The 26,243-nt window shown below is 34.4% G+C and overlaps 4 protein-coding genes across 4 annotated transcripts; 2 read left to right on the top strand and 2 right to left on the bottom strand.

The window, feature by feature from the left end:
• Positions 1-1,797: 1,797 nt before the first annotated feature.
• LOC107819976 (protein RGF1 INDUCIBLE TRANSCRIPTION FACTOR 1-like) lies at positions 1,798-4,639 on the top strand. Its single transcript, XM_016646171.2, has 4 exons — positions 1,798-1,928; positions 2,221-2,493; positions 3,354-3,512; positions 3,948-4,639. The coding sequence occupies exons 1-4, from the start codon at positions 1,851-1,853 to the stop codon at positions 4,176-4,178; spliced, it is 741 nt and encodes a 246-aa protein (XP_016501657.1). The 5' UTR covers positions 1,798-1,850; the 3' UTR covers positions 4,179-4,639.
• Positions 4,640-15,417: 10,778 nt separating this feature from the next.
• On the bottom strand, positions 15,418-15,969 carry LOC107819975 (dirigent protein 6). The gene has a single exon (XM_016646170.2). The coding sequence runs from the start codon at positions 15,967-15,969 to the stop codon at positions 15,418-15,420; it is 552 nt and encodes a 183-aa protein (XP_016501656.1).
• Positions 15,970-17,737: 1,768 nt separating this feature from the next.
• On the top strand, positions 17,738-18,403 carry LOC107819974 (kunitz trypsin inhibitor 5-like). The gene has a single exon (XM_016646169.2). It carries the CDS (start codon positions 17,738-17,740, stop codon positions 18,401-18,403), a length of 666 nt encoding a protein of 221 aa, XP_016501655.1.
• A 654-nt stretch (positions 18,404-19,057) lies between these two features.
• Positions 19,058-24,760, bottom strand: LOC142166943 (uncharacterized). Its single transcript, XM_075226849.1, has 7 exons — positions 23,213-24,760; positions 22,347-22,508; positions 20,781-20,947; positions 20,285-20,413; positions 19,989-20,169; positions 19,766-19,810; positions 19,058-19,554 (listed from the first exon to the last, which is right to left on the bottom strand). The coding sequence occupies exons 1-7, from the start codon at positions 24,683-24,685 to the stop codon at positions 19,525-19,527; spliced, it is 2,187 nt and encodes a 728-aa protein (XP_075082950.1). The 5' UTR covers positions 24,686-24,760; the 3' UTR covers positions 19,058-19,524.
• Positions 24,761-26,243: the final 1,483 nt, after the last annotated feature.

The raw sequence follows: 26,243 nt of genomic DNA, 5'->3' as shown, positions 1-26,243 counted from the left end.
TCAGCTTACTGATCTTTTTACTAAATCCCTTTCTCGGCCATCGCACCACTCTATTCTACACAAGTTAGGGATAATTTCATCACCCTCCAACTTGAGAGGGGATGAAGAGAAGAAGCCTTATGATTTGCCATATGATTTGAGTCAGCTAAATGATGAAGCTCGCAATGAAGAAGACGAAAAGGTAAAGTCTCTAGGGTTTCCGACAAGAACAAAGGCTTCGGAATTCTCTAGGAATCAAAATAATATATTTGCACAAAAGAACTCAAGCCATGGACTCATCTCAACTGTTGATCATAAATTTGATCAATTAAATCCTAACCGTCCAGATTAATCAAGAAATACAATTGTATAACAACTTTGGATTCTAGAATAAGCCCACATGTGTGAGGCATGTGACACACCTTGTAAAGAATAATAATTAGTTATTAGATATCCAATAGCAATTAGATAAGTGTATAGGAATCTCATTTCTGTTTTTTTATTTTTACACAGATATACTTGTATATATACAGCTTCAGCTGAATGAAAAAATACAAAGAGAAAATTCCCTACATCATTTTCTGATTTTACAAACCTTCACAAATTAAGGTTAATCTGATCAATTTTATTATTAATTAATGCTAAAGGGTAAATTTCTTAATATGTGTGAAAACGATCAAAATATCAATTAAAGTAGACCGGAGGGAATATTATTAAATCCGGCTAGTAGTTAAGTATCACTTCATCTCATGTGCAATAATACCATCTACAACTCACCAGCTAATTACTAAGCTAATTACAATTAAGTTTACAAGTGAAATATTCTTTTCTGTTTCAAGAAAAAACAGTAAAGTCGTGTAACACAACTTGTTAAGTGCATACAAATTAAACTCAAATAATGAAAAGGTAAATATTAAGATATTACGAAATTGTTTTTTTAAATCAAAAATTGGCATTTGTCATAACGTTCTTATGCTTTAGTTTCTTAAACAACAAACTTTTTGGCTTACGGGATTAAACTGATAAGCGATAAGTACCGAGTGCTGAAAAATATCTTTTAAGTGTTGAAAGCTTAAAATTAATTTTACAAATACGTAATGTATTTAAATGAAAGTAATTAAGCTAATAATAAATAATAAACATTGAATGTGTTTGACAAAAACTGGTGATAAACATTTTTTGCTTAAATTACTGTTATGTCTACAAGTTGTTTACAAAACTAGATGCGATGTCTTTGTTACGTTTGATTGATTTTGATTTATAAATGTGTTTTTACGTACCAAATGTGTTGATAAAATATTAGTCCCTTTATCCCAATGTGATAGTGTTTAACTGGATATAGAGTTTTAAAAAAAAATTGAAACGTGTAAAACAAGTTATAAAAATTTATGTAACTATAAATTATCCCACTAAGCGTAAAATTTAAAGTTCAATTAGTTTTAAATATATAAATATATGGACAGGCAAGCAAGGAAAAAAATCACATAAATTAGATGAAATAATAATCTAGTTTTATCAACTTATAAGTTTACTAAAAAATCTGCTAAATATTTAATCCCTAAAATTTAATTTTCTTTGAACTGTCTGGAATACAAAATTTCCATATAATTAGCCAAATCAAAAAAAGGTAGAAAGACCCATATTTTCCACAAGACAACGCCGCCGCCTCCATATCAGCCGAAAGCAAAGTGCCGAAATTGGCGGGAAAATCCAACAGTGAAGGCCTCGCCTCACATGGGCCCCACATAAAAGATCTGACGGCCCATAATGCTTCACCTTCCCGCTCGTCTTAGGTCACCTTCCCATAATTATCAACAATAAGTATAGCTTTTTATAGTATAAAGAAACCTCTATTTTTCCATTTCTATTTTATGCTCTTTCTCACTACTCTAATCTCCTTCTTCTCTTGTTTGATTCAATTACTCATCCATTTTTACATCACAACAATGGTTAGCATATCAATTAATTTCATATTCTTATGTATTTGTATTTGATAGTATTATTTATAATTTTTAGATTCTAAATCGTTCTCTCATATTCAAAACTTAAATTTAATAAGTTCAGCGATTAAAGTCTTATCATTTATCTTAATATACTTTTGAAATTATGGCTTTAAAGTATAATATTTTGTGATATTTTTAATATATATCTATATTTCGTATCAAAAATGATGGATTCAGTTGAATTCCTACGTATGAATTTCTAAGGAGTATTTATTAATGTTTCCGTTTTTTGGTGAAGGTGGGGTGTAAAATTCAAGTGAAAAAGAGGACACCAGAGTGGATCAAGAATTTGCTTAATAGCAAGTTTTTTGAGTCTTGTGATGTTCACAAAGAAGTTAGAAGAAATGAGAAGAATATGTTTTGTATTGATTGTAATCTATGCTTTTGCAAGCACTGTGTGAATTCTTCAGTTCATTGCTTTCATGAATGGCTTCAAATCTGCAAATATGTATATCATGATGTTATCAGACTCCAAGAGATTCAGAAACATCTTAATTGTTCTGCAATTCAGGTCAGTTAATTTTTATTTGCTTCATCTTGTAAATGGTAATTAAATTTATTTGTAATTTTGTTGAATGAATTAGTCAATTGATGCATATCGTTCCTTTTACCAATGTCATGATACTCATGAACAACTCCTCTCTACTTGAATGTCTTATAGGGTAATGGATATAAGTTATAGTATATACTAAAGAATTTTTTTACCATATTGGTAAATTTTAATTTTAAATTACCTAATTAGTAATATGATGATGTTTAAATATTTTTTATATTGTCAGTGAATAAAACTTAAATTTTAAGGTAATTATAACTAAATCTCTATAATAGAACATTATATTAACTTACTGACACAATGCTATCACATGTTAAAAGTTTATTGACAGTGTAATTGTATATAACTTAAATTCCAAACATAAATACTTTATGTTTGATGTATATTGTTAGGGGTCATCGGTTCGAAGTAAGTTATGCATGAAATAATAACACACCAATTGTAATGTGGTGATTTGTAATGTGAAAATTGTAGGGTAGGTAATATTTCTTATTGGATATTTTCATGAAAATTAAGAAATAAATCTGAATAGTGAGGGCATTTTTGCCTCTTTGTTTTAGCCATGTATTTTAATATTTGTATTCTTATTTTATGTCTTTCCTCATAAAACAATATAGAAAATTTTCTCATAACTTAGGTAGATATTAATAAAAAAGTAACCAAACAATGTAGTATTAATTAGTACGGAATTTTATACGGTAATTTAGTACCTTATGAAACTTGATACTCAAATACATTGTTTGGTGGAATTATATGTCTTTCATTAATTACAGTGGTATATATTATTACCTAACTATATTAAAATTATTGATTTGCAGACTTACAAAATTAATGGTGAAAAAGCTATACACCTAAATCCACGACCTCAATCTAAGGATAGCAAAACTTCAAAGCTAAAGGGCAGTGTCGTAGCTTGTGAAGCTTGTGGAAGGCACCTCCAAGATTTGCCAAATCGATTTTGCTCCATCGCTTGCAAAGTAATTATCTTAACTTACCTTATTTTTAATGTTTTGGTTTTCGTCAATTTTGGGGACGATATCATGGATGGTCACACAATTTTTAAGTTATTGCACTAAAACGAAAGAGGCGGTGCACAAACCATCATGCGTTCACGCAGATCCGGGAAAGGGCGGCACCCTAAGAGAGAGTGTAATGTAGGTAGCCTACCCTGATACAAGCATCAGTAGCTGATAACACGGCTCGAACCCGTCACGTATATGTCACACGGAGACAACTGTTGTTCCAAGGCTCCCCTTCTACCTTATTGCACCATATTCACTAAATTATTTTGTATAACGAAAAAGTTACAATTTTGCCCAAATATCATAAAACGTCACTAGATAATTTTTTTATGATCAAATGTCCCTTAATATTTGGTTGTGAATGATTGAATTTATGAAAATCTATTTTAGGTATCCATAGATGCAGATATATGCAAAGAACGGAAGATTGTCTGCTCCACCCAAATTACGAAATTTGATCATTTGTCATCAAAGGAAAGTTGTTATACAAATGAGAATGAATCTTGCATCTCCTTGACTGAATCCTCAGAGGTAATTCAAACATGGTGCAGTGCAGCTTTGAAACCAAAGAAGAATTTGCACAAAAGGAAAGGCATTCCTTGGAGAGCTCCTTTGTGTTAATGTTCAAAACAAAAGCCAAGAATTGTGTTCTTATAAGTAAAAAAGGGACTCTTCGGCCAAGAAAATATTTTGATAGAACGGCCGACCACTATATAAGTCGTCATCGATGCACGAGACAAGTAAGCTACCTTTCTTTGATCACCCTTCTGAGACCATAAGAACAAAATATGGACCATAAATGTAATCGTGGTTGATTTAAAGATCTTTCAAATTTTCTTTTACATTTTTTAGAACTGGTTTTGATATTCAAGAAGGGATGTACATGAACATATAATAAGAATAATGTCAAATCTTTTATACAAAAAATTTTAAATTATGGAAAAACATTATATGTTCGTACTGAAATAGGCCACAGTTTTGGGCTTTAGTTGGATTAGTTGATGGTGTGATCCCCACCTTGTCTGAGTAATGGAGTAGCAAATTGTAGTGGTTGTACAGCATAAAGATGGTCGGTGTTGACAGATATATTGATAATATTCTCTGTATATATACATCGTTAAAATTTTAATATAATCAATATTTTAGTTAGAAATTTAGGAAAATAATACTGTATATCTCAAAATAATAGTCAATATATATATATATATATATATATATATATATATATATATATATATATATATATATATATATATATATTTTTTGTATATATATATATATATATTTCTGTATGTTATATTCAAAAAAATATAAATTTTATATATTTTTACGGCTATCGAGTGTAAATAGTTTTGTCAAGCGATCCTTGTCCTATGAATTTTCATTTCCATAGTAAAATAATCATTCTTGCCATATTTTCCTCTATCAATATGCTTTATTTTTTTATGTATTTTACTTACAGATTTTGTTCAGCACTTATAAAGCTGAACTCTTATAAAGCGTATAATTTTTTTTTAAATTTTTTGTGCTCTAGTTTAAATTAATTAAGCCCCCATACTACCCATGTGCTATGCAAAAATGTCAAGTTCATATTTAATCTTCTCATGTGAATGTGGCAGACAAAAAGGGTTCAGAGGGAATAGAAATTCTGAATTTCTGGGTTTGTCTTGTTTTGTTTTCTGCTTTAACAGAGTTATTTTTTAAAAGTCCAAAGCAGCATGTGACCTTTATTTTAATGGTAAGACTACAGAATGGAGTTATATGCTCTTATTAACCTAATAAAATAATAATAATAATATATATTATTGATATGGGGTGACATTAAAGTCCACTTTGCCTTTTAATAATAGAACTACTGTCAATGTATTTTTATGCAAGATTTATTACTTAATTATGTTTAATTAAAACTTATTCTGCTTCGATTTATTACAATAAAAAAGCCATTTTTTAAAGTGTTGCTTTAAGATCTATGTTCAAAAACCATAGCCAATAAGTAGGAGCGGAAGAGTGCGGTAGGTACGAGTTCGGACGAAATCAGTCAGCAGGTACGAGTTCGGACGAAATTAGTAATTTTTATTTAAACTCTGTATTTATATTAAAAAATATATTAAATATGTAATAATATAAAAATATTTGATTGCTAATACAGTACCTAAAACGATCTAGGTTTTTTGATTAGATCAAAACTTACTTATCAAAGGTTGCGCTTCAAAAGTACAGTTGTAGGACATGAAAAGCATTTTCGCAGAAAGGTACTACAAGCGCGGCCTTTGGTTACTAAAAAAGTCATGACACTTTTTGTAAATCGTAGCCTTTGCCTCATGAAAGGCGCTGTTTTATGTCAAAAAGTATGACCTTTGATTTTTAAAAAAAGTCATGTTTTATGGTATTTTTGCATGTTACAATTACTTCTGTCGATCAAGAATGGATGGTTATTAAATATTCCAATAGAGAGATCTTGAAGTTTTTTATGTGTTATTCATTCTCGTTTGCCACACTCTGATAGTTATATAGTGTACTGTGATCGTTAGTGGAACATATTTTGAAAATTATTCAGCATCTTTCTTGATTTACTGGATCGGAGTGCTTTAGTTGAGATTTATTCGAAATTATTGATAGGGAGATGTAGCCCTAATAGACTAACGATAGAAGAAAGGATAGCGGAGAGTGTTTCATTTTCGTGGATAATCATATATTTTTTTTGGGTGCATCCTGGACAATCTTTATACATAGATAACGGTACAACCCTATCTAATTTTTATTCTTTGATTTTTCTTTAAATTATATATGCAAGGGGAAGGGGAACGGGAACGTAATACAAACAACAACAACAACAATCCAGTAAAATTTTATTAACGGGGTCTGGGGAGGATAGTGTGTACGCAAACCTTACCCCTACCCCAAAGGAGTAGATAGGATATTTCTGAAAGACCCTCGGCTCAAGAAAATAAAAAGACAAAAGGATAAAAGAAGACAATATTAGTATCAGCACAATAATCATAGGAAAAATAGGAACACCAAAAAATATAGAAGAAAGATGCAAAGCAAAAGCGATAGCTAGTAAATAGGACATGCACTGAAAAGCGAAGTAGTAAAACACAATATTGTCACTAGCTATCTTAGACAAAAACTCTACTTGGCTAGTCCCACAATGGTATGATGTAAGTCGAGACTCAACTACATCCTAACCTACAACTCTAATACTCGACCTCCACATCTTCCTATCAAGTGTCATGTCCTCGGAAATCTAGAGCCTCGCCATATCCTGTCTGATCACCTCTCCCCAATACTTCTTAGGCCGCCCTCTACCTCTTCTCGTGCCCTCCACAACCAGCCATTCACACCTCCGTACCGGAGCATCTAGGCTTCTCCTTTGAATATGTCCAAACCATCTAAGTCTCGCTTCCCGCATCTTGTCATCAATGGAGCCACGTGCACCTTCTCCCGAATAATATCATTCTTAATCTTATCTATCCTAGTGTACCCGTACATCCATCTCAACATCCTCATTATAAGGTGGTGAATTGAATTTTCACTAACAAAATAAAAGTTCAGATAGCCAACTCTATGTTATTCTTGGCACAAAAAGATTATAGATTCTAAAACTCACATGAAGATTAGTAAGATAGTGGAATCAATTAATAGGACTGATTCAATAGATGATGAAAGATGAAGGTCAAGCTCGTATCCACGTGGAGAATAGATTAGTTGTTTATTGTCTAACCATTAGTTTATCGTCTGTCATAGGAGTTTTGTTTTTAACTAATTGATATTTGTAGCTTATTGGTACGATAAGTTTGAATTGGTACGGATCGATCCACTAAAAGAGTTATAAAGTTCCATTATAGGGTAAAGTCTGGCTCAAATTGGGAAATTTGTTTACCTTAGATGGGTTCTCTTTAGTCCAAAGTGCCCTAAACTTCAACGGGTTCGCTTTTTTGGTTGGTTTACAAATTAAAGAAAAGGTGATTTTTTAATATAATTTTCATTAATTGAGTGACATTTGTTAAGTGGAAGAAAGCACAGAAAACCTCGAACTCAAGCTTGAGCTCCCATGGTGGAACTCATAAGCTTCGAGAGAGAGAAGAGCCTCAGAGAAGTCAACTTAGAAATGAACTGTGCAAGCTTATTAGTTCAGTAGGTGAGTACATATATACACACGTGGGTCCTCCACTTAATACATGTAACAAACTAACCAATTGCCAACTAATTGATAGCTAGGCTAACAGTAAGTGAACTGAAAACATATAAATATACATAGCTCAATACCCCCCTTCAAATTGGAAGTGAGGTCTTCATAGCCAACTTGCTCAACACAGTGGAATGTTTGATGCCAGTGAGAGCCTTGGTGAGAATGTTTACCAGCTGGTTACGTGTGCCAATGTGATGCAAGGAGATGAGACCTTCTTGAAGTTTATCCCTCATAAAATGACAGTCAACCTTGATATGTTTGGTCCGCTCATGGAACACAGGGTTCCTAGCAATGTGTAAAGCTGATTGGCTGTCACAATACACAGTTACAGGTGTATGAAAGGGAATAGTCAGCTCCTCAAACAATCTGCATAACCATGTCAACTCCCCAATCACCTTTCTAAGAGACTTATATTCAGCTTCAGCTGAGAAAAGAAAAATGGTTTCCTGCTTCTTAGACTTCCAACTGATAGGACTAGTACCTAGCAACACCAAGTAACCACTGACTGACCTCCTAGAATCTGGGCAGGCAGCCCAGTCAGAGTCACAATACCCTTTAATGGTGCAATCAAGATCATTGGACAAAAAGATTCCAAGTGTAGGATCACCCTTAAGGTACCTAAGCAAGTGGAATGCAGCCTGTAGGTGGGGTTCTCTAGGATCCTGCATAAATTGGCTCAAATTTTGGACACCAAAGGCAATATCCAATCTTGTGTTAGTGAGGAATTTAAGCTTGCCTATTAGTTTTCTGTAGTATGTAGGATCTGAAAGAACAGCTCCCTCTTTAGCTCTCAGTTTGACATTAGGATCAAGAGGAGAAGTAAGACTAGTGCAATGGATGCAGTCAAACTCCTTTAAGAGATCCAGTTCAAATTTTCTCTGGGAGATGATAACCCCATCTTCTTTGTAGAGGACCTCTAAACCAAGAAAGTAATGAAGCATGCCTAGATCCTTAATCTTAAACTGGTCATATAAAAAGGTTTTCTACTTAGTGATCTCTGTAGAACTGGTCCCAGTAATAATGACATCATCAATATATACAACAACAAAAATTGTGGAAGAAGTTGATTTCTTGTAGAAGAGAGAATAATCATACAAGGAATGAACATAACCCTTGGAATAAAGAGCAGTGGCCAATTTTGAATGCCACTGTCTACTAGCCTGTTTCAGGCCATATAGAGATTTTCTTAACTTGCAAACAACTCCAGGTGTGTTCACTACTAAACCAGGTGGTAACTGCATATATACCTCTTCCTCCAAATCACCATGGAGGAAAGCATTGTTTACATCAAGATGGAAGATGTCCCAGTGTTTCTTAACTGCAGTGGCTATAAGTGCTCTAACCGTAGTGATTTTTACAACATGGGAATAGGTTTTTGTGTAGTCAATCCCAGCCTGCTGGGTGTAACCCTTTACAACTAAGGCGGCCTTGAACCTCTCTATGCTCCCATCAGCCCTGTGTTTAACCTTGTAGACCCATCAATGGTGCAATCAAGATCATTGGACAAAAAGATTCCAAGTGTAGGATCACCCTTAAGGTACCTAAGCAAGTGGAATGCAGCCTGTAGGTGGGGTTCTCTAGGATCCTGCATAAATTGGCTCAAATTTTGGACACCAAAGGCAATATCCAATCTTGTGTTAGTGAGGAATTTAAGCTTGCCTATTAGTTTTCTGTAGTATGTAGGATCTGAAAGAACAGCTCCCTCTTTAGCTCTCAGTTTGACATTAGGATCAAGAGGAGAAGTAAGACTAGTGCAATGGATGCAGTCAAACTCCTTTAAGAGATCCAGTTCAAATTTTCTCTGGGAGATGATAACCCCATCTTCTTTGTAGAGGACCTCTAAACCAAGAAAGTAATGAAGCATGCCTAGATCCTTAATCTTAAACTGGTCATATAAAAAGGTTTTCTACTTAGTGATCTCTGTAGAACTGGTCCCAGTAATAATGACATCATCAATATATACAACAACAAAAATTGTGGAAGAAGTTGATTTCTTGTAGAAGAGAGAATAATCATACAAGGAATGAACATAACCCTTGGAATAAAGAGCAGTGGCCAATTTTGAATGCCACTGTCTACTAGCCTGTTTCAGGCCATATAGAGATTTTCTTAACTTGCAAACAACTCCAGGTGTGTTCACTACTAAACCAGGTGGTAACTGCATATATACCTCTTCCTCCAAATCACCATGGAGGAAAGCATTGTTTACATCAAGATGGAAGATGTCCCAGTGTTTCTTAACTGCAGTGGCTATAAGTGCTCTAACCGTAGTGATTTTTACAACATGGGAATAGGTTTTTGTGTAGTCAATCCCAGCCTGCTGGGTGTAACCCTTTACAACTAAGGCGGCCTTGAACCTCTCTATGCTCCCATCAGCCCTGTGTTTAACCTTGTAGACCCATCAATGGTGCAATCAAGATCATTGGACAAAAAGATTCCAAGTGTAGGATCACCCTTAAGGTACCTAAGCAAGTGGAATGCAGCCTGTAGGTGGGGTTCTCTAGGATCCTGCATAAATTGGCTCAAATTTTGGACACCAAAGGCAATATCCAATCTTGTGTTAGTGAGGAATTTAAGCTTACCTATTAGTTTTCTGTAGTATGTAGGATCTGAAAGAACAGCTCCCTCTTTAGCTCTCAGTTTGACATTAGGATCAAGAGGAGAAGTAAGACTAGTGCAATGGATGCAGTCAAACTCCTTTAAGAGATCCAGTTCAAATTTTCTCTGGGAGATGATAACCCCATCTTCTTTGTAGAGGACCTCTAAACCAAGAAAGTAATGAAGCATGCCTAGATCCTTAATCTTAAACTGGTCATATAAAAAGGTTTTCTACTTAGTGATCTCTGTAGAACTGGTCCCAGTAATAATGACATCATCAATATATACAACAACAAAAATTGTGGAAGAAGTTGATTTCTTGTAGAAGAGAGAATAATCATACAAGGAATGAACATAACCCTTGGAATAAAGAGCAGTGGCCAATTTTGAATGCCACTGTCTACTAGCATGTTTCAGGCCATATAGAGATTTTCTTAACTTGCAAACAACTCCAGGTGTGTTCACTACTAAACCAGGTGGTAACTGCATATATACCTCTTCCTCCAAATCACCATGGAGGAAAGCATTGTTTACATCAAGATGGAAGATGTCCCAGTGTTTCTTAACTGCAGTGGCTATAAGTGCTCTAACCGTAGTGATTTTTACAACATGGGAATAGGTTTTTGTATAGTCAATCCCAGCCTGCTGGGTGTAACCCTTTACAACTAAGGCGGCCTTGAACCTCTCTATGCTCCCATCAGCCCTGTGTTTAACCTTGTAGACCCATCTATACCCTATTGCTTTCTTACTAGAAGGCAAAAGAACCAGGTCCCAAGTGTTATTTGCATGCAAGGCCCCAAACTCTAAAGACATAGCCTTTTGCCAGGCAGGGTGCAAGGCTGCTTCTTCATAAGAAGAAGGCTCATTATCATTACAAACATTTTGCATAAGTTGCTGATTGTCTAGGAATAATGAGGTAAGAGACACATGATGATGGTTGGAGAACAAAGCACTAAGAGACACAGGAGAATCAGTGGAAACAGGAGGTTTTAAGTTTGGAAGGGAGCATACATAATCCTTCAGGTGATCAGGCAATTTATGGAGTCTAGAGGACTTCCTGGTGGCTATAGGAGAGGTAATAGGATGAGGAGTGGAAGAAGGATGTGATGATGAAATGGAGGAACCAAATAAGGATGGTATGTCAGATGTTTAAGGATGGGTTGTAGACCTATCAGAATTATTACAATGAGAGGGTAAACCATCAACAAAAGGAACAGATTGAAAAACGGAAGGAAAAGGTGCAGAATCAGGAGAAAGAGCAAAAGGAAATACATTTTCATGAAAAGCCACATCTCTGGAAACAGAGATTTTCTTGGCGAGTAGACTAAGGACCTTGTACCCTTTTGTGTCATAGAGGTAACCCACAAAGACATGGGGTGTTGCTCTTGGTTTAAATTTGGTTCTGTGAGGTTTAGGAGTGGTAGGGAAACACAAACAACCAAAACTTCTAAGGTGAGAATAAGTAGGCACTCTTTTGTACAAACATTCAAAAGGAGTTCTGTTTTTTAGATGATTAGTAGGCAGTCTGTTGATAATGTACGTAGCAGTTAATATGTATTCTCCCCAATATTTGAGGAGTAGTTTGGATTGGAACAAGAGTGCCCTGGCAGTCTCAAGGAGATACTTATATTTCCTTTCTACCACTCCATTCTGTTGAGGTGTATAGGGGCATGTTTTCTGGTGAATAATTCCCTTGGAGTGAAAGAAATGAGTTGACTCAGTGCTAGTAAATTCTAAGCCATTGTCTGACCTAATACATTTGATTTTGGTTTGAAATTGGGTATCAACCATAGACACAAAATCTTTAATAATCTGTAAAGCATTACTTTTACCGCTCAAAAGGTGTGTCCAGGTACACCTACTATAGTCATCCACTAAGGTAATGAAGTATTTGAAGTTATCATGGGTAGGTTCATGATAAGGTCCCCACAAGTCAACATGTAGGAGATCAAAGTTGTTTACTAGTGGAGCTGGTTTTTTGAGGAAATGGTAGCCTGGATTGTCTGGCCATGGGGCATATTGAACAAAAAAAGGGTTGTTTTGGTGAAAAATGGACTGGAATTGATGGTATACCCCCATCTTCACAAAAGGCACGTGTCCTAGTCTATTATGCCATAGAAGGTCCACATTGTTTGTATTAGGCAAAACGGAGTGTGAAGCAGAACACTGAGTTTTATTGCAATTGGGAGTATTTACAAGTGAACATGAGTGGGTGTGAGTATGTGAATCATTTACAGATGAGTGAATGTGAGAATGCAAACTATCTACATCACATGAAGTAGGCAAAGCAGTGCAAGAAGTCAAATGAGCAGAATTTAAACAGAAACTGAATTCTTTAGACAACTGGAGCAGAGGAGATATAATCCATCTTTGATCTCACCAATCTCCAGAGGCCTCTTCATTGAAGTGGCATGCAGAAGACATGAAGAATCAGTGAATGCAACCAAGATTTTAAGTTGTGATGTAAGGCAATGAATGATATGAGATTATACTTGAAGGAAGGCACATAAAGGACTTTATGTAATACTATCTGAGATGCAAGTGTTACAATTTCAATTTCTGTCACCTTCACTCGATAGTCATTTGGCAAGGTTATAAGCAAAGGATATGAGAGAGTTTTAGTGTGAGATAACAGGAATTTGTTAAAGGTCATGTGGTTGGATGCTCCGGAATCTAAAATTCAGAGGTCAACACTTGGTGTAAAACATCTACATGATAGTAGCCCAAAATCAATAGACAAGACAGAGGCAGAACAAGCAAATATACTTGCAAAATTGGCATTTCCATTGGTTAAACCCGGACTGGTGGTGTTCTCTCCTCCACCCCCAATGTGAAATTGTTGTAGTAGATTGAACAATTGCCCATATTGTTCCTTAGTCAAATTGAGAGGGGAATTCATGTTGTTGATGTCACTGCACCCTTGAGAGCTCATCCCATCATCCTTGACTGGTATGGATTCAACCGGTGCACCATGCATATTAGCAGAAATCCTCTTGCCCTTATTGAACCTAGGATTAAAGTTGTTGTTTTGAGGATAACCATGCAACTTAAAGCACTTATCTTTGGTGTGCCCTGGACGCTTGCAGTAGTCGCAGAATGGACGAGGCCTGCTCTTTGGGTGATTCCCAGTCGAATAATTGGTTTTGAAGTTGTCATTTCTAGATACATTGGCATTCAAAGAAGTAGATTCCATTATAGGTAAGCTGATATTCCTAGAAGTATTGACATTTATAGATGCAGATTCCATCATAAGCAAATTATTTGGTCTGACTTCTCTCTGTTTTTCATCTTGGATCAGTAGAGAGAATGCTTGAGCTACTGATGGTAATGGATTCATCATCAGAATACTACCTCACATAATTGTATATACCTCATTAAGTCCCATTAAAAATTGAATCAGACGCCTGTCTTGTTCGGCCTTGTGCATAGACTCTTTGGCTCCACAGGTGCATTGGCAGCTACATTGAGATTTGGCATTCAAATTATTTAGTTCTTCCCACAGCTTTTTCATCTTTGTGTAATAGCCTGTGACGTTGAGAACTCCTTGAGACAAATCGTTAATTTCCTTATGAATTTGGTATAGCTTCGTTCCATTGGTTTGGTCATAGCGATCCTCTAGTTCTGTCCATAATTCTACTGCATCATTGGCATATTCTATGCTATCTACGATATCCTTAGCAAATTTAAGATCCACGAAGTAACCATGTCGTCACAATGCATCCACTGACGAAGAGATACGGAATCTGGTTTGGACGTTTGCACTCACCATTGATGAAGCATAACTTGTTCTTCACTGAAAGAGCACGTAGAACACTTCTTCTCCAAGATCGATAATTGATACCGTTGAAAGGAGTTGTCACCAATATTGCACCAGGGTTGTCTGACGGGTGCATGTAAAAGGGACAATTCGGATCGATGTTGGGCTCAGAAATAGGGGCAGAAACGGAACTACCTGAGGCGATGCCGGAATCGTCGGTTTGATCGAGAATAGCCATGTGAGAATCAATTTGGGAGAAGAGAAATAGTCAAAATTGAAAAATTAGGGCAAAGTTAAAACTCCCGATTTTGTAATGAAAATCACGATCCAACAGGAATCGAGAAGTAGGATCTGATTGAGCAAAGCTCTGATACCATGTTAAGTAGAAGAAAGCACAGAAAACCTCGAGCTCAAGCTTGAGCTCCCATGGTGGAACTCAGAAGCTTCGAGAGAGAGAAGAGTCTGAGATAATTCAACTTAGAAATGAATTGTGCAATCTTATTAGTTCCGTAGGTGAGTACATATATACACACGTGGGTCCTCCACTTAATACATGTAACAAACTAACCAATTGCCAACTAATTGACAGCTAAGCTAACAGTAAGTGAACTGAAAACATATAAATATACATAGCTCAATAACATTTGAACAACCATATCTTAATTTCAAGATAAGTAGGATTGAAGCATGATCCGGCCAAAGTAACGCACTAACTTGATTGGCATTTACAACCAGAATATTAGCCTAACTCCGATTGGAAAAAATCACTGAAAATTTTCCGCAAAAGGCTTAAGATAATTTGCTAGAATATAAACTAGTAAAGCTTGTTTACTATCCATTCAATCATCCTAAACGATCAGAGTTTGGAATTTTTCATATATATATTGACTAATTCAACGTTTACTGACATTATAAAAAATATTTACACAATTAGATCATGTAAATTTTCAATGATAAAACATTAATTGATAATTTAGTAAAATGATAACTAAACCATTATCACAAGTAAATTATACAAATAATATATTACAATTGTTAATGTATATAACCTAAATTGATAAATTTATATTACTTTGCCTTTTGCCAGAATAAAAGAGTAGAATCGAATCATAACCTTCAATTCAGAGCAAAAGCAGCTGCCTCAATTCATGTATTATTGCTTTCTCCTTTTTGATACAATGCCATCTAATACGACTCTCTTATGAAGAAAATATTTCTTCAAAAAATTATGTCCATATTAAGCAAAAGTCAAAGGAAAAAAAATTAAAATAAATAAATAGAACCAAGAAAAAGATGCTTCAACAAGTTGCAATTCATCTTGGAATTGTTTTGGATTTATTTGGGAATTTCAATTGAAGCTTTATATGATAAGTAGCTTCGAAATTATCAGAATGTTCCCTTTCTCTTTGTCCAAAAACAGCTAGGCCACGAGCAAAGGCAAAATAGCCAGTGCCACCAACAACAGTTAGCTCTTCCTTATTATCATTTGTCAAACTCTTTGCCTCAACACTTAAACTCCCACTAAATTCATTGGTATTAAACGTAAGGTAAATAATATTAAATGCTGAATTCGCGAAATCTTGAATTGGGATGATAAAACCTTGCGCTTTTCCAACTACTCGAGAGGTGTTTTCCGGCCCCTCAGTGAGAAGGCGATGGAAAATCAAAGCGCCAACATCCGTTGGAGCTTTTTTAGGGGTAAAATTCAAAGGGGAGATTTTAGGTTGTTGAATATAAAGGGATAAATCAACCCAAGGAGAATTTTTGGATTTATTTTCGTGGGGTATTGGTGAGAATATTGCAATGAGAATGACTGCAAGTGTAGCTAGAAGAACTGCAGTGCAAAAGATAATTCTTGCTATCATAATTATAGCAAATGGTTAGAATGAATACTGGGATTGTTTGTCTTCAAAAGAAATGAAGTTGATTGAGGAATAGGACTTTGACATATGATTATTTTGGAGAGGTTGCTTTTAATACAGTTCCCTTTTAGGGGGTTTTGTTAAACTTTTATTAAAGGTTTTGGTTACTTAACCCATCATTTGCTTTTTCACCTAAACCATATTGAATGCATAAGGTTCTTGTGCATCATGGAATTAATTACAGCTAGAAAATTCATTATGTCTTGCTTGTTAAACAGGAGCTTGTTATTTTTAATTTCTCACTTAAACACTTTCTTTTCACATTGTTAGCATGATAATATTGAAGGTCTAGTTGGATAATTTTGGTCTCTGGAGCTCGTTAGTATTAGGACGTGTGATACTATAATTCGAATTGGGTAGTCGAAATTTTTTATAAAAATAAATAAATATTCAATCAATTTTTCGATTACTATAGTTAGAAAATATTTCCGACGTACTTTTTTCTGACTACACCAGAATATATAGCTGGAAAGTAGTTGAAAATTCAAATTTTTCGACTACTTTCCAGCTATTTTCGTAGTCGAAAAAGGTGATTTCTGGTGATGTATTATGGTAAGGTATCATTTGGTTAGAGTCGTAGCTAGGAATTGAGTTTATGAATTCTAAATTCTAGAAAAGACTGCTTAGTGGATTCTGAATAAATTAGTATACATGTTAAATAAATTTTTTTAAACACAAATACAAAAATCTGGACCAAAGCTATTAGGTCCTACTGAACTCATAATTCGTACTCTAGCTCCGCCAGTGCATTTGGTAAAAGATCAAAAAAACCAAACTTAATCACAACCAAATAATCAAGAACAAACTTTTGGAAGATGAAATATGGGTTCCATCATGATTCAACCAAGTAGGTGTAGTGGGTATAGCATGAGCAAATAAACATTGATTAACGTACTACATGCATATGGGGGCAACTTCTTATTTACGAAAGAATTACAACTCACAAAAATTTACCAACATTTATTCGATCTTTGAAAGCACTCATTTCGTCCATTGTGTCACATGAGAAAGTAACAAAAGGTAAAAGACACTATGATATTCTCCCTCGTGAAACTCTTTTTTCAACTAGCAATTACAATGCGACACATCACAGAATTTAAAATTGACATATGATACTATGATTGCAACATATCAAGGAGTATTGCGAATATATATATAAGTATAATTTGTTATTTAGCATTGTGCAAGTCAATAATTCAGGGGCCTTCCAAATCCAAGTTAAGATTCTAATTTGCCAATAGCTAGCTTTTAGTTAATAACATATACTGTATATCGTTGAATTTCTCCTTCAATTGTTTCAGTAGAATTTTCAGTAAATAATCTTAAGCTTAATGAAATAGACACAAATGTAAAAGAAAAATGCTAAACTGGTCCCGCTCAAAAATAAAAGATGTTTTTAGGCATCAAGTATCTGCTGGTACATTCAAATCAATAAGGGATCACTTAAATTCATGTTGTGTAGTCCTCCCAAGGAGATAAAGCGCTCTTTATTAAGAAATTGTTCATTTTCAAGACTCAAATTCTATACTTTTATTATGAGAAATTTTAACAATCAACCCTTTGTGTTATATGATCACACCTACTAGGCTACTACTCAGTGGTACTATGCTTCGTTACTTAATTTTTTAAATGGTCCAAAACTCGGATAGTTTATATATACGTGTGACTGGTCATTTAGTACTTACATTGTTCAACAAAAAGAAAAGGTACCATGAGTACTACAAACTATCTAAAATTATCACTCCTACTCCAGAGTTTGTTATTATTAGCTTGCCTAATAACCAGCCAACCTGCAGCCCCATCAACAACAACAACCACAACACCAGTGTTAGACATTGATGGCCATGAGCTCCAAATTGGCTCAAAGTACACAATTTTACCTAGTCAAAATGGGACTGGAGGAGGTGGGCTAGCACTAGCAGCTAAAGACAGGCCATGTCCTTTTTATGTCATGCAAGAAAATCTTGAATCATCCAATGGCCTTCCAACAAGATTCATGCCAGTTGACAATAAACAAAATGTCATAAACCTTTCTACTGATTTAAACATTGTGTTTCTTACTGCCACCATTTGTGTGCAGTCCACGGCGTGGAAGCTCGGTGGAACGGACGAGATAACCGGCCGGAGGTACGTCATGAGTGGTGGCATGACTGGCCGGCCGGGGCTGGAGACAGTGAGCAATTGGTTTAGAATAGAGAGGATTGGGAATGTGAGTAGTATTAATAATGGGTATTATAAGATTGTGTTCTGTCCTGGGGTTTGTAATAATTGTAAGGTAGTGTGTGGGAATGTTGGTGTTTTTAATGAGAATGGGAAGAGATGGCTTGGGTTGAATGATGAACCACTTGTTGTTAGATTCAAGAAAGTGTTGGTATGAAGAATTGAACTTTTCATTTTTCTTCTTCTTATTTCTTTTTGTTATAGCTTAAAACAATGTTGAATTAGTAGATGTAGTAGTCGCTTTTTGCATGAAATACGGCCTCCTTGAATCTGCAGGTCAGTGCTGTTAACAACTTTTAAGGTTTTCATGAAAGGAATTAAGCATACTTAATGAATTTAGTTTCCTAGTTTTGTGGTATCAAATTTTGCTACCTGTTGAAGGAAACTTCTTGTGAGATTGAAGATATCCCAACATTAGAAATCATTGAATTGCATTCTTGTGGCCCTTTGTCTGAGATCTCTGCTAGAATAATCCACGGCCGCAAGAAAGTCTCAGAAACAATAGCCTAGAAGTTCGCATCGATCAAATTCAAACTAGATAAATTAAGGAATGTTAACAATTTGTATTATGGTTGATTTTAGTTCCGAGTTAGATAATCTTGCTGCTGAAACTTGCAGCAACAATTAGTGCTATGTCTTGACTTACTAGTTCTGATTGTGCTCTCTCCTTGGAACTGTGGTGGTTCTAAGGTAGTGTTATGGAAAAAACTAGGAGAGTGAGAATTAACCTGTTGAGGCATTATAAAACAGTTGGCTAGGATTGTAAAATAAACCAGGAGAGTGAGCATTAACCTGTTGAGGCATAGGCCAATGCTAAAATGAGTACCAGCTTTCATGTACAGAAGTTACAATTTACATCTCATACCTGAAGCCTGAAGGTATCGGGTGGCTAATGGCTTTGCCATTGCCAAACTCCCTTTCTCATTTGATATTCAGTCTTACAGATTCCTTCAAAATTTGAGTTGAAACATAGATCACGAATTTTCTTTTTCAGCTAAACCATTGTTTATCGATACTTTGGGGTACAGGGTGCTGCTGAGTACAAGATTGACTCTAAGCCCTAACTACTTGCTTATTTCCTGGTAAGGACAGTAGACATAAAGTGTACTTTTGGTTGTTACTTGGACAACATGATGAAGTAAGCATCACTTGATCAAACTTCCTGATGTTATTACCCACGGCTCTGAGAAGAGACTAAAAGAAAGTTTCAGCAAAAGAATGAGAAGATATACTGATTTACTCCAAAATGTGTGACTGAGATGCTGGTCCACCTTCATATCATATGTACCTCACCAACCATTCCAAGCTCTGTCATGTATGAACATTCCATTAGGGAACTTCTTTGATAAGCTTAAAGCAGTAACCTCTTTAAACTAATATCACAACTTTAATTATACAGGACTAAAAAAAGGAGCGACTTAAGTGTTGTTTTAGTTGTTTCAATCTCTCTACGTGTGTTTCTGCAGAGAAACAAAAGATGAGCTAAATAGTGGTAGTTTGGAAGTTAGGGATATAGTACCTTTATGCATTCAGGTAAATCGTCGTCTTTCATTTTGGCATGAGTCTGCAAATGAAGAGATGAAAAAGCATGTGAATTAGAGTTCAAATGCACTTTCCGTCATGACTCCACACTAAAAGAAAACACTCGAGCTGATTTCGTATTTGAAGTCGTATTTTCAAGTAGAGAAGAAAGTTACAGACACATTTTACTTGGATTAATAAATATGTCGTTCAGAAATTACCTTTGTGACCAAATAGCAGGAGGCATAAAGATTTGCAGCTGATGAAGCGAGAAACACCAGTGAGGAAGCTACAGTTGATGGTCTGTAGCACAAGTGATCATGACTGAGCAAAGCTAGTACTGCCAGGTATTTCGCAGTCCTTTCCACACGTTCGCCAGCTCTAGTAGCTTTAAGATAGAACCTATGCCATTGTGACGAAAGCCGTATAAAGTAGATGGAATGGCTCTTTTTAGTGAAGGCAAAATCATCAAATTTCAGATCTTGAGCAATTGTATAGCAATGGTTAATCTTTGTACCATAAGAAGTTGTATATTGTGGGAAGCAAGCACTGGTAGTTGAGGACCTCCTGCACCAGCCACTCCATAGCCACCACTTCACAACAGCTATATGCAGTGTCTGCAACAACGAATGTCTTCTGGCGGATGCTGAAATGAAAGTAATGAACTTGTCAACTAAATATGTAACCTTTTTTTTTTTGCAAATGAGACCTAAGACACATTAGTATGCTTGAATAATGATATGGAACGTGAAAGACCAAGACTCTTAAATTGTTTAATGTCCTCAGTCTCGTCAATTTGAGCTTTTCTTTTGGAATTTTTAGCTATATTTCCCAGTAACTAACATCAGAGGAAAATGGAAATGAATGCAAAGTAATCTGCAATGAGCTTCCTCAGATTCTACATTTGATTTCAAGATCTGGTTATATGCACTTTCTATAGCCATTTCATTCTGATACTCTAGTGGCTCTCAAGTGAACAAGCCCGGAAATAACATCAGAGCAAGAAACATTACCTGTTGTAAGGCTGGTTTTCTTCGATCCTGACTGCCAGAGTAAGGCAGGCTATGCCAGCAATTTGAAGGCATCTTTTGGTTTTGAAGTACCCTTTACTTAGAAGTCGGTCAAAGAGGTTGACACTTAAGAACATTGTCTCCTTCTGAAGGTCCTTCCTAGTAGCTTGCTGTAAAAGAAGTATGTCCAACATTAGACTGAAGGGGAAACTGCAAAACACTAGTGACATTAGTCTGTATGTGTAAACTTTCCGAAGCATAGGCTGTTCAAACAAATTATTTCTTGTATTCCAAAGCTCTCTTTCAAGGGTATTAGCATCCTTCAGTATTATATATAAAAAGGTGATTGCAACTTTTTGCAGATTAAAAAGTAGGAATTCTGAGATGCCAAAGAATGGTTTTGCCCATTTACCATCTAATGAATTGTAAAATTTCTAAGTAACATAGTACTAAAGTAACAACAATTTATTGGAGGACTACTCCCAGCACCATTGGGTTTAAGACGCAAAAGCCTTAAATTTTTAATTGTTGAAAAACTGTACATGTTAAAACCTTACTAATTGAGGGCAGTGGCGGGGCCACATGCACCCAAGGGTGTCACAGAAAATTACACTGTTTAACTCAGTAGTTATTTTAAATATATATATATATATATATATATATATATATATATATATATATATATATACACACTATATAATGACACCCTTTGATTTTTTGTTGAGCTTATTTTTTTATATTTTGACTCCCCTTAATAAAAATCTTGCTCCGCCACTGATTGAGGGTCATTCTCTACCATTTGAAGATTCTATCAATGACTCTCATTTGGCCTTTGGCTTTGAGGTCAAGGGCAATTCTCTATCCCATTCAAATTGAGAAAGGGGTATTATTTCCTTAACCTAAAAAAATTAAGGTGTTTAAGTAGGATTTACTCTTTCTTTTTTGCTATTATTAGTTTTCCCATGAGACTATGATTAAAATGCAAAAACAAGAGATTTTATAATACATTTATTTCAATTTAAACGAAATCCTTTTCCTTTTCGAAGTTTCCAAAGTGTTTGACGACCATAGCCGATCTTCTCGACTTTCAAAAATTTCAAGAATTAAGTTTTAACATGAGGTCTTCACTGTCAAACTAACTATTCCCAAATATAATTTTTCGTCTATACCATTAATATGATGTAATACACAAAATGAATAACATCCTCACCTTTGTATTTAGTCAAAACAATTGTATATATAGTTGTGCAATATAAAAGGGAGGATTATATTATACTTCATGGATCATTTATTACTAACAGTTACTTCTATTTCAGAAAACTGGTAAATGTATAAGCGCACTCAAACCGCCATGAATAACATGCATCACGCAATATGGACAGCAAGTAACGTTATAGGCTCACGTGCAAACTGGATTCTATTGTCTTGTTAGTTATTACCAGTAGTAGAAAAATATAACTTCCACATGCACTATAACGTAAATATTCCATGTCACACAAAGTTGATTTGATTTGATCAACTAGAAAGGAACGTGGAGAGTAACACGTTCCCGGCTATAACGTAACTTACCGCAAGGATCCAATGAACCATCTGCAACCGCTGCTGTACGATTAATTCGCCGTAGTCCGTAGTAGAACAGTACTCCTCGGCGTAATCGTGTAGATACAATTGTCTCCTCTCTCTCTTCCTTATCATCAAATAACTCTCTTCATCCTCTTCTTCCCAACCCTCCTTCATACACAGAAAAATTCATAATGATTTTAAATCTAAAATATTAATTACAATATCAAAACTAGACAAAAGCCTGAATTTCAACGGCAATTATAAATTTATAACTACGTTCTATATAAATTATCTATACCTACATGTGTTTTGTGATACTTCTCCTTTGATTCCATTATTCAGTATTTGTAATTTTAACACAACGCTCATAATTCTAATTCGATGAATTAGAGAGAGACTAAAAACACACAGAATCATTATGATTTTAAGGCTAACAAATACGTATACAATATTAAAACTAAAAGAACACATGAATTTCAACAACAAAAAAGAACAAAAGCTATATGTCTAATCTCAAACTAGTTTGAATCCGCTATTTAAATTCTCTATATGAATTTCAAATTCGATGAATTTAGAGAGAGATTAGATTTTGTGAAATTTAAATTATCAGTACAAAGGAAGAAGAATTTATAGAATTTCAAAGTAGATGAATAAACAGAATCATAATGATATTAAGGCTAACAAAATTAATACTACTACAATATCAAAACTACACATAAAGCCTGAATTTCAACAATTATAACGTGTTCTATCTAAATTCTCTATATCTATTATGATACATTTTCAAATTCGATGAAGTTAGACAGAGAAAAAAATATGTGAAATGTAAATTATCAGTACAAAGGAAGAAGTTGAGATTTTATAGAACTTACGGTGAATTCAGTAGAAATGTAATCGTCTGAGGAGTTTATGGAAGGAGACTGCAAAGCGACGGTTGATCTGAAAAACTGTTGACTGAACTGAAGAAACAACGTGAAAGTATGTGAAGGAGTAGCATCTGCGTTCGATTTCTCAGAAAACTGGCTTCCAGAGTCGTCGTACCACAGACTATAGTCGGAGAGATCTATATCGGAACTCTCCGGGAAAATCTCCGACTGGAGTTCGGAGTAAGCTGATGAGTAGTCATCAGAAACATCAGTCATTGAGAAATTTTCAGAACATTCTAGATCAAATTCTGCTTCAACGAGCTTCTCATGTGCTTGTTCTTCAGCTGATAATTCTACTTCAAATTCCGCTGCTCTGTTTTCTCTACTTTTGATTGTTTGAACTGAAGAATTTGCACATTTCGACTCAGAAGGCGATTGTAGCACAGAATTGAATGAAACAACATCTTCCGCTGCTCTGTTTTCACTACATTTGATTGTTTGAACTGATGAATTTGCACATTTGGACTCAGAAGGCGATTGTAGCACAGAATTGAATGAAAAAACATCTTCCGCTGCTCTGTTTTCACTACATTTGATTGTTTGAACTGATGAATTTGCACATTTGGACTCAGAAGGCGATTGTAGCACAGAATTGAATGAAAAAACATCTTCCGCTGCTCTGTTTTCACTACATTTGATTGTTTGAACTGATGAATGTGCACATTTCGACTCAGAAGGCGATTGAAGCACAGAATTGAATGAAACAACATCTTCCGCTACTCTATTTTCACTACATTTGATTGTTTGAACTGATGAATGTGCACATTTCAACTCAGAAGGCGATTGAAGCACAGAATTGAATGAAACGACATCTTCCGCTGCTCTGTTTTCACTACATTTGATTGTTTGAACTGATGATTTTCCATATTTAGACTCAGTAGGCGATTGTAACACGGAATTGAACGAAACAACATCTTCATCGTTGATTTTCGCATCGTTTTTAGAGCTTTTACCGCAAAAATCAGCAGAAGTTTTCAGAAATTGCGAAATTGCATCTGAATCCTCAGTTCCTTCAATATCTTTTATATTTCTTTTCTGTTTTGATACGATATCAACTGGATCTTCATTTTTCATGATTTTTCCAATAATTTCAGAACACGAATCAACACAAGAGCACTCCGATAATTCCAGATAAGCATCTTTCTTCTGATCATTCTCAAGCATGTTCTTCCTGTAATAAGCTCTAGTAATTCTCCTAAATTCATCTCCTTGGATTTCACGCTTTTTCACTGCTGTTTCCTTATTCACGGAACTTTTGCTCGAATTGCGTGAGAATTCGCAGGTCAAGTGCGATGAATTACCAGCAATAGAGAAATGTAGAATCGGAGAGATATGTGATCGCCGCCGGAGAGGTAGCTTTGACCGGAGCTGCTTCTTCACCGCCGGTTGAAGTGCTTCTGAGTGTAACTTTCGTTTCATTGCTTGTACTTTGGTTCAGAACGTGTGAATTTTCTCAAGTGGAGTGTTCAAGTTGTGTGTGCGTGATTCAGAGAAACTGAGAGAAAGCCGTTAATAGCGTTTGTTTGCTCGGAGTGTGAGGGCTTATATATGCTGTCGTTGAGTGGGGCCCGACGTTGATGTCCACTTCAGTCACGCTTTTTAGCTTTTTCCCTTTCCTCGCATTTTCTTTTTCTTTTATTTTCGTGCGGATTCCGACTTTTGTCCCTTTAATTATAACGAGTAGTCGTGGATGCGCGATCAATCTTAAAAATATTAATTAAATTAAATTTTGATCGAGTTTGTTTGAATATATTAGATTGTATTACTTTAATAAATTTTTATTGTCATTTTATTTGTCAATATAATATACCAATAACAAAATCTTTATTAAATTAAAGGGACTTATATAGTCATTAAATAACTTTTTTATTCTATTTTTTTTTATTCTATTATCCAATATTTAGTATTTTTATATTGTTAATAGAAATTTTTTATTAGCATATTCTTTGTTTTATATTTTTGTTTGCTCGCTTTCTTTTTGTAATATAAGAGAAGATATATATATTTTATTAATCATGAAATAATTTTTATTTTATATTAGCATATTATTTAATATTTTTGTTTACTGCGTCCTTTTTGTAATATAATAGAAGATATATATTTTATTACTCTTGAAATATTTTTTTTTATTTTAAATTTTATCCTATTGTTCTCAATAATATTATTTAATTTTTAATGAATAAAATCTCTATAATATTAATGAGACTTATATAGGCATCGAATAATAGGCTTGTTAGGTATTTTTCTTTATTATATTATCCAATATTTAGTATTATTGCATTGTTAATAGAAATTTTTATTAGCATATTACTTTATTTAAATTTTTGTATGCTACTTTCTTTTTATAATATAATAGAAGATATATTTTTATATTTTATTCTATTATTATCAATAATATTTTCTGAATAAATAAACTTTTTATTTTTAAAAATAAAAACAAAAATCATTTAAAAAAATAAAGAAATTTTGAATTGGCAATTTTTTATTTTAGTTTTTTATTTTAAAATGATTTAAAAATTCTAATTTGAATGGATAGATTTTTTTTTAATTTTCGTTTTTTATTATAAAATATTTTATTTTATAGATATTTAAATTTAAAAATAATAACCAATAATTAATTATTAATTATTAATTAAATAACTAATTATTAACTACTTATGCCATGTGGCTTTTTTTTTAGGTTGCCACTTGGCTTAAGGAGAGGACTTTTTTCTCTCATTTTAATAATATATAAATTTTTAAATTTAAATTCTTAAAATGATTAATTGTACAAATCCTTCATTTGCCTTTGCACTTCATTTCTTGGTTGGAAAGAAAGCTCCACGTACATTACGATATGTTGTAGAAAGAGAAGATAAATAATTAAAAATTGTGAATATACTTTCTCTGTTTTGAGTTATGTGGTAACTTTTCTTTTTAATCTTTTTAAAAAGAATATCACTTTCTCTATTTAAAAATACTATTATTTTAAAATTCT

This window comes from Nicotiana tabacum, chromosome 12 (assembly GCF_000715075.1).
Source record: "Nicotiana tabacum cultivar K326 chromosome 12, ASM71507v2, whole genome shotgun sequence".
In the NCBI taxonomy this organism is placed as follows: domain Eukaryota; kingdom Viridiplantae; phylum Streptophyta; class Magnoliopsida; order Solanales; family Solanaceae; genus Nicotiana; species Nicotiana tabacum.
The sequence above is the reverse complement of the archived record's forward strand: the minus strand, read 5'-3'. Positions and strand labels throughout refer to the sequence as shown.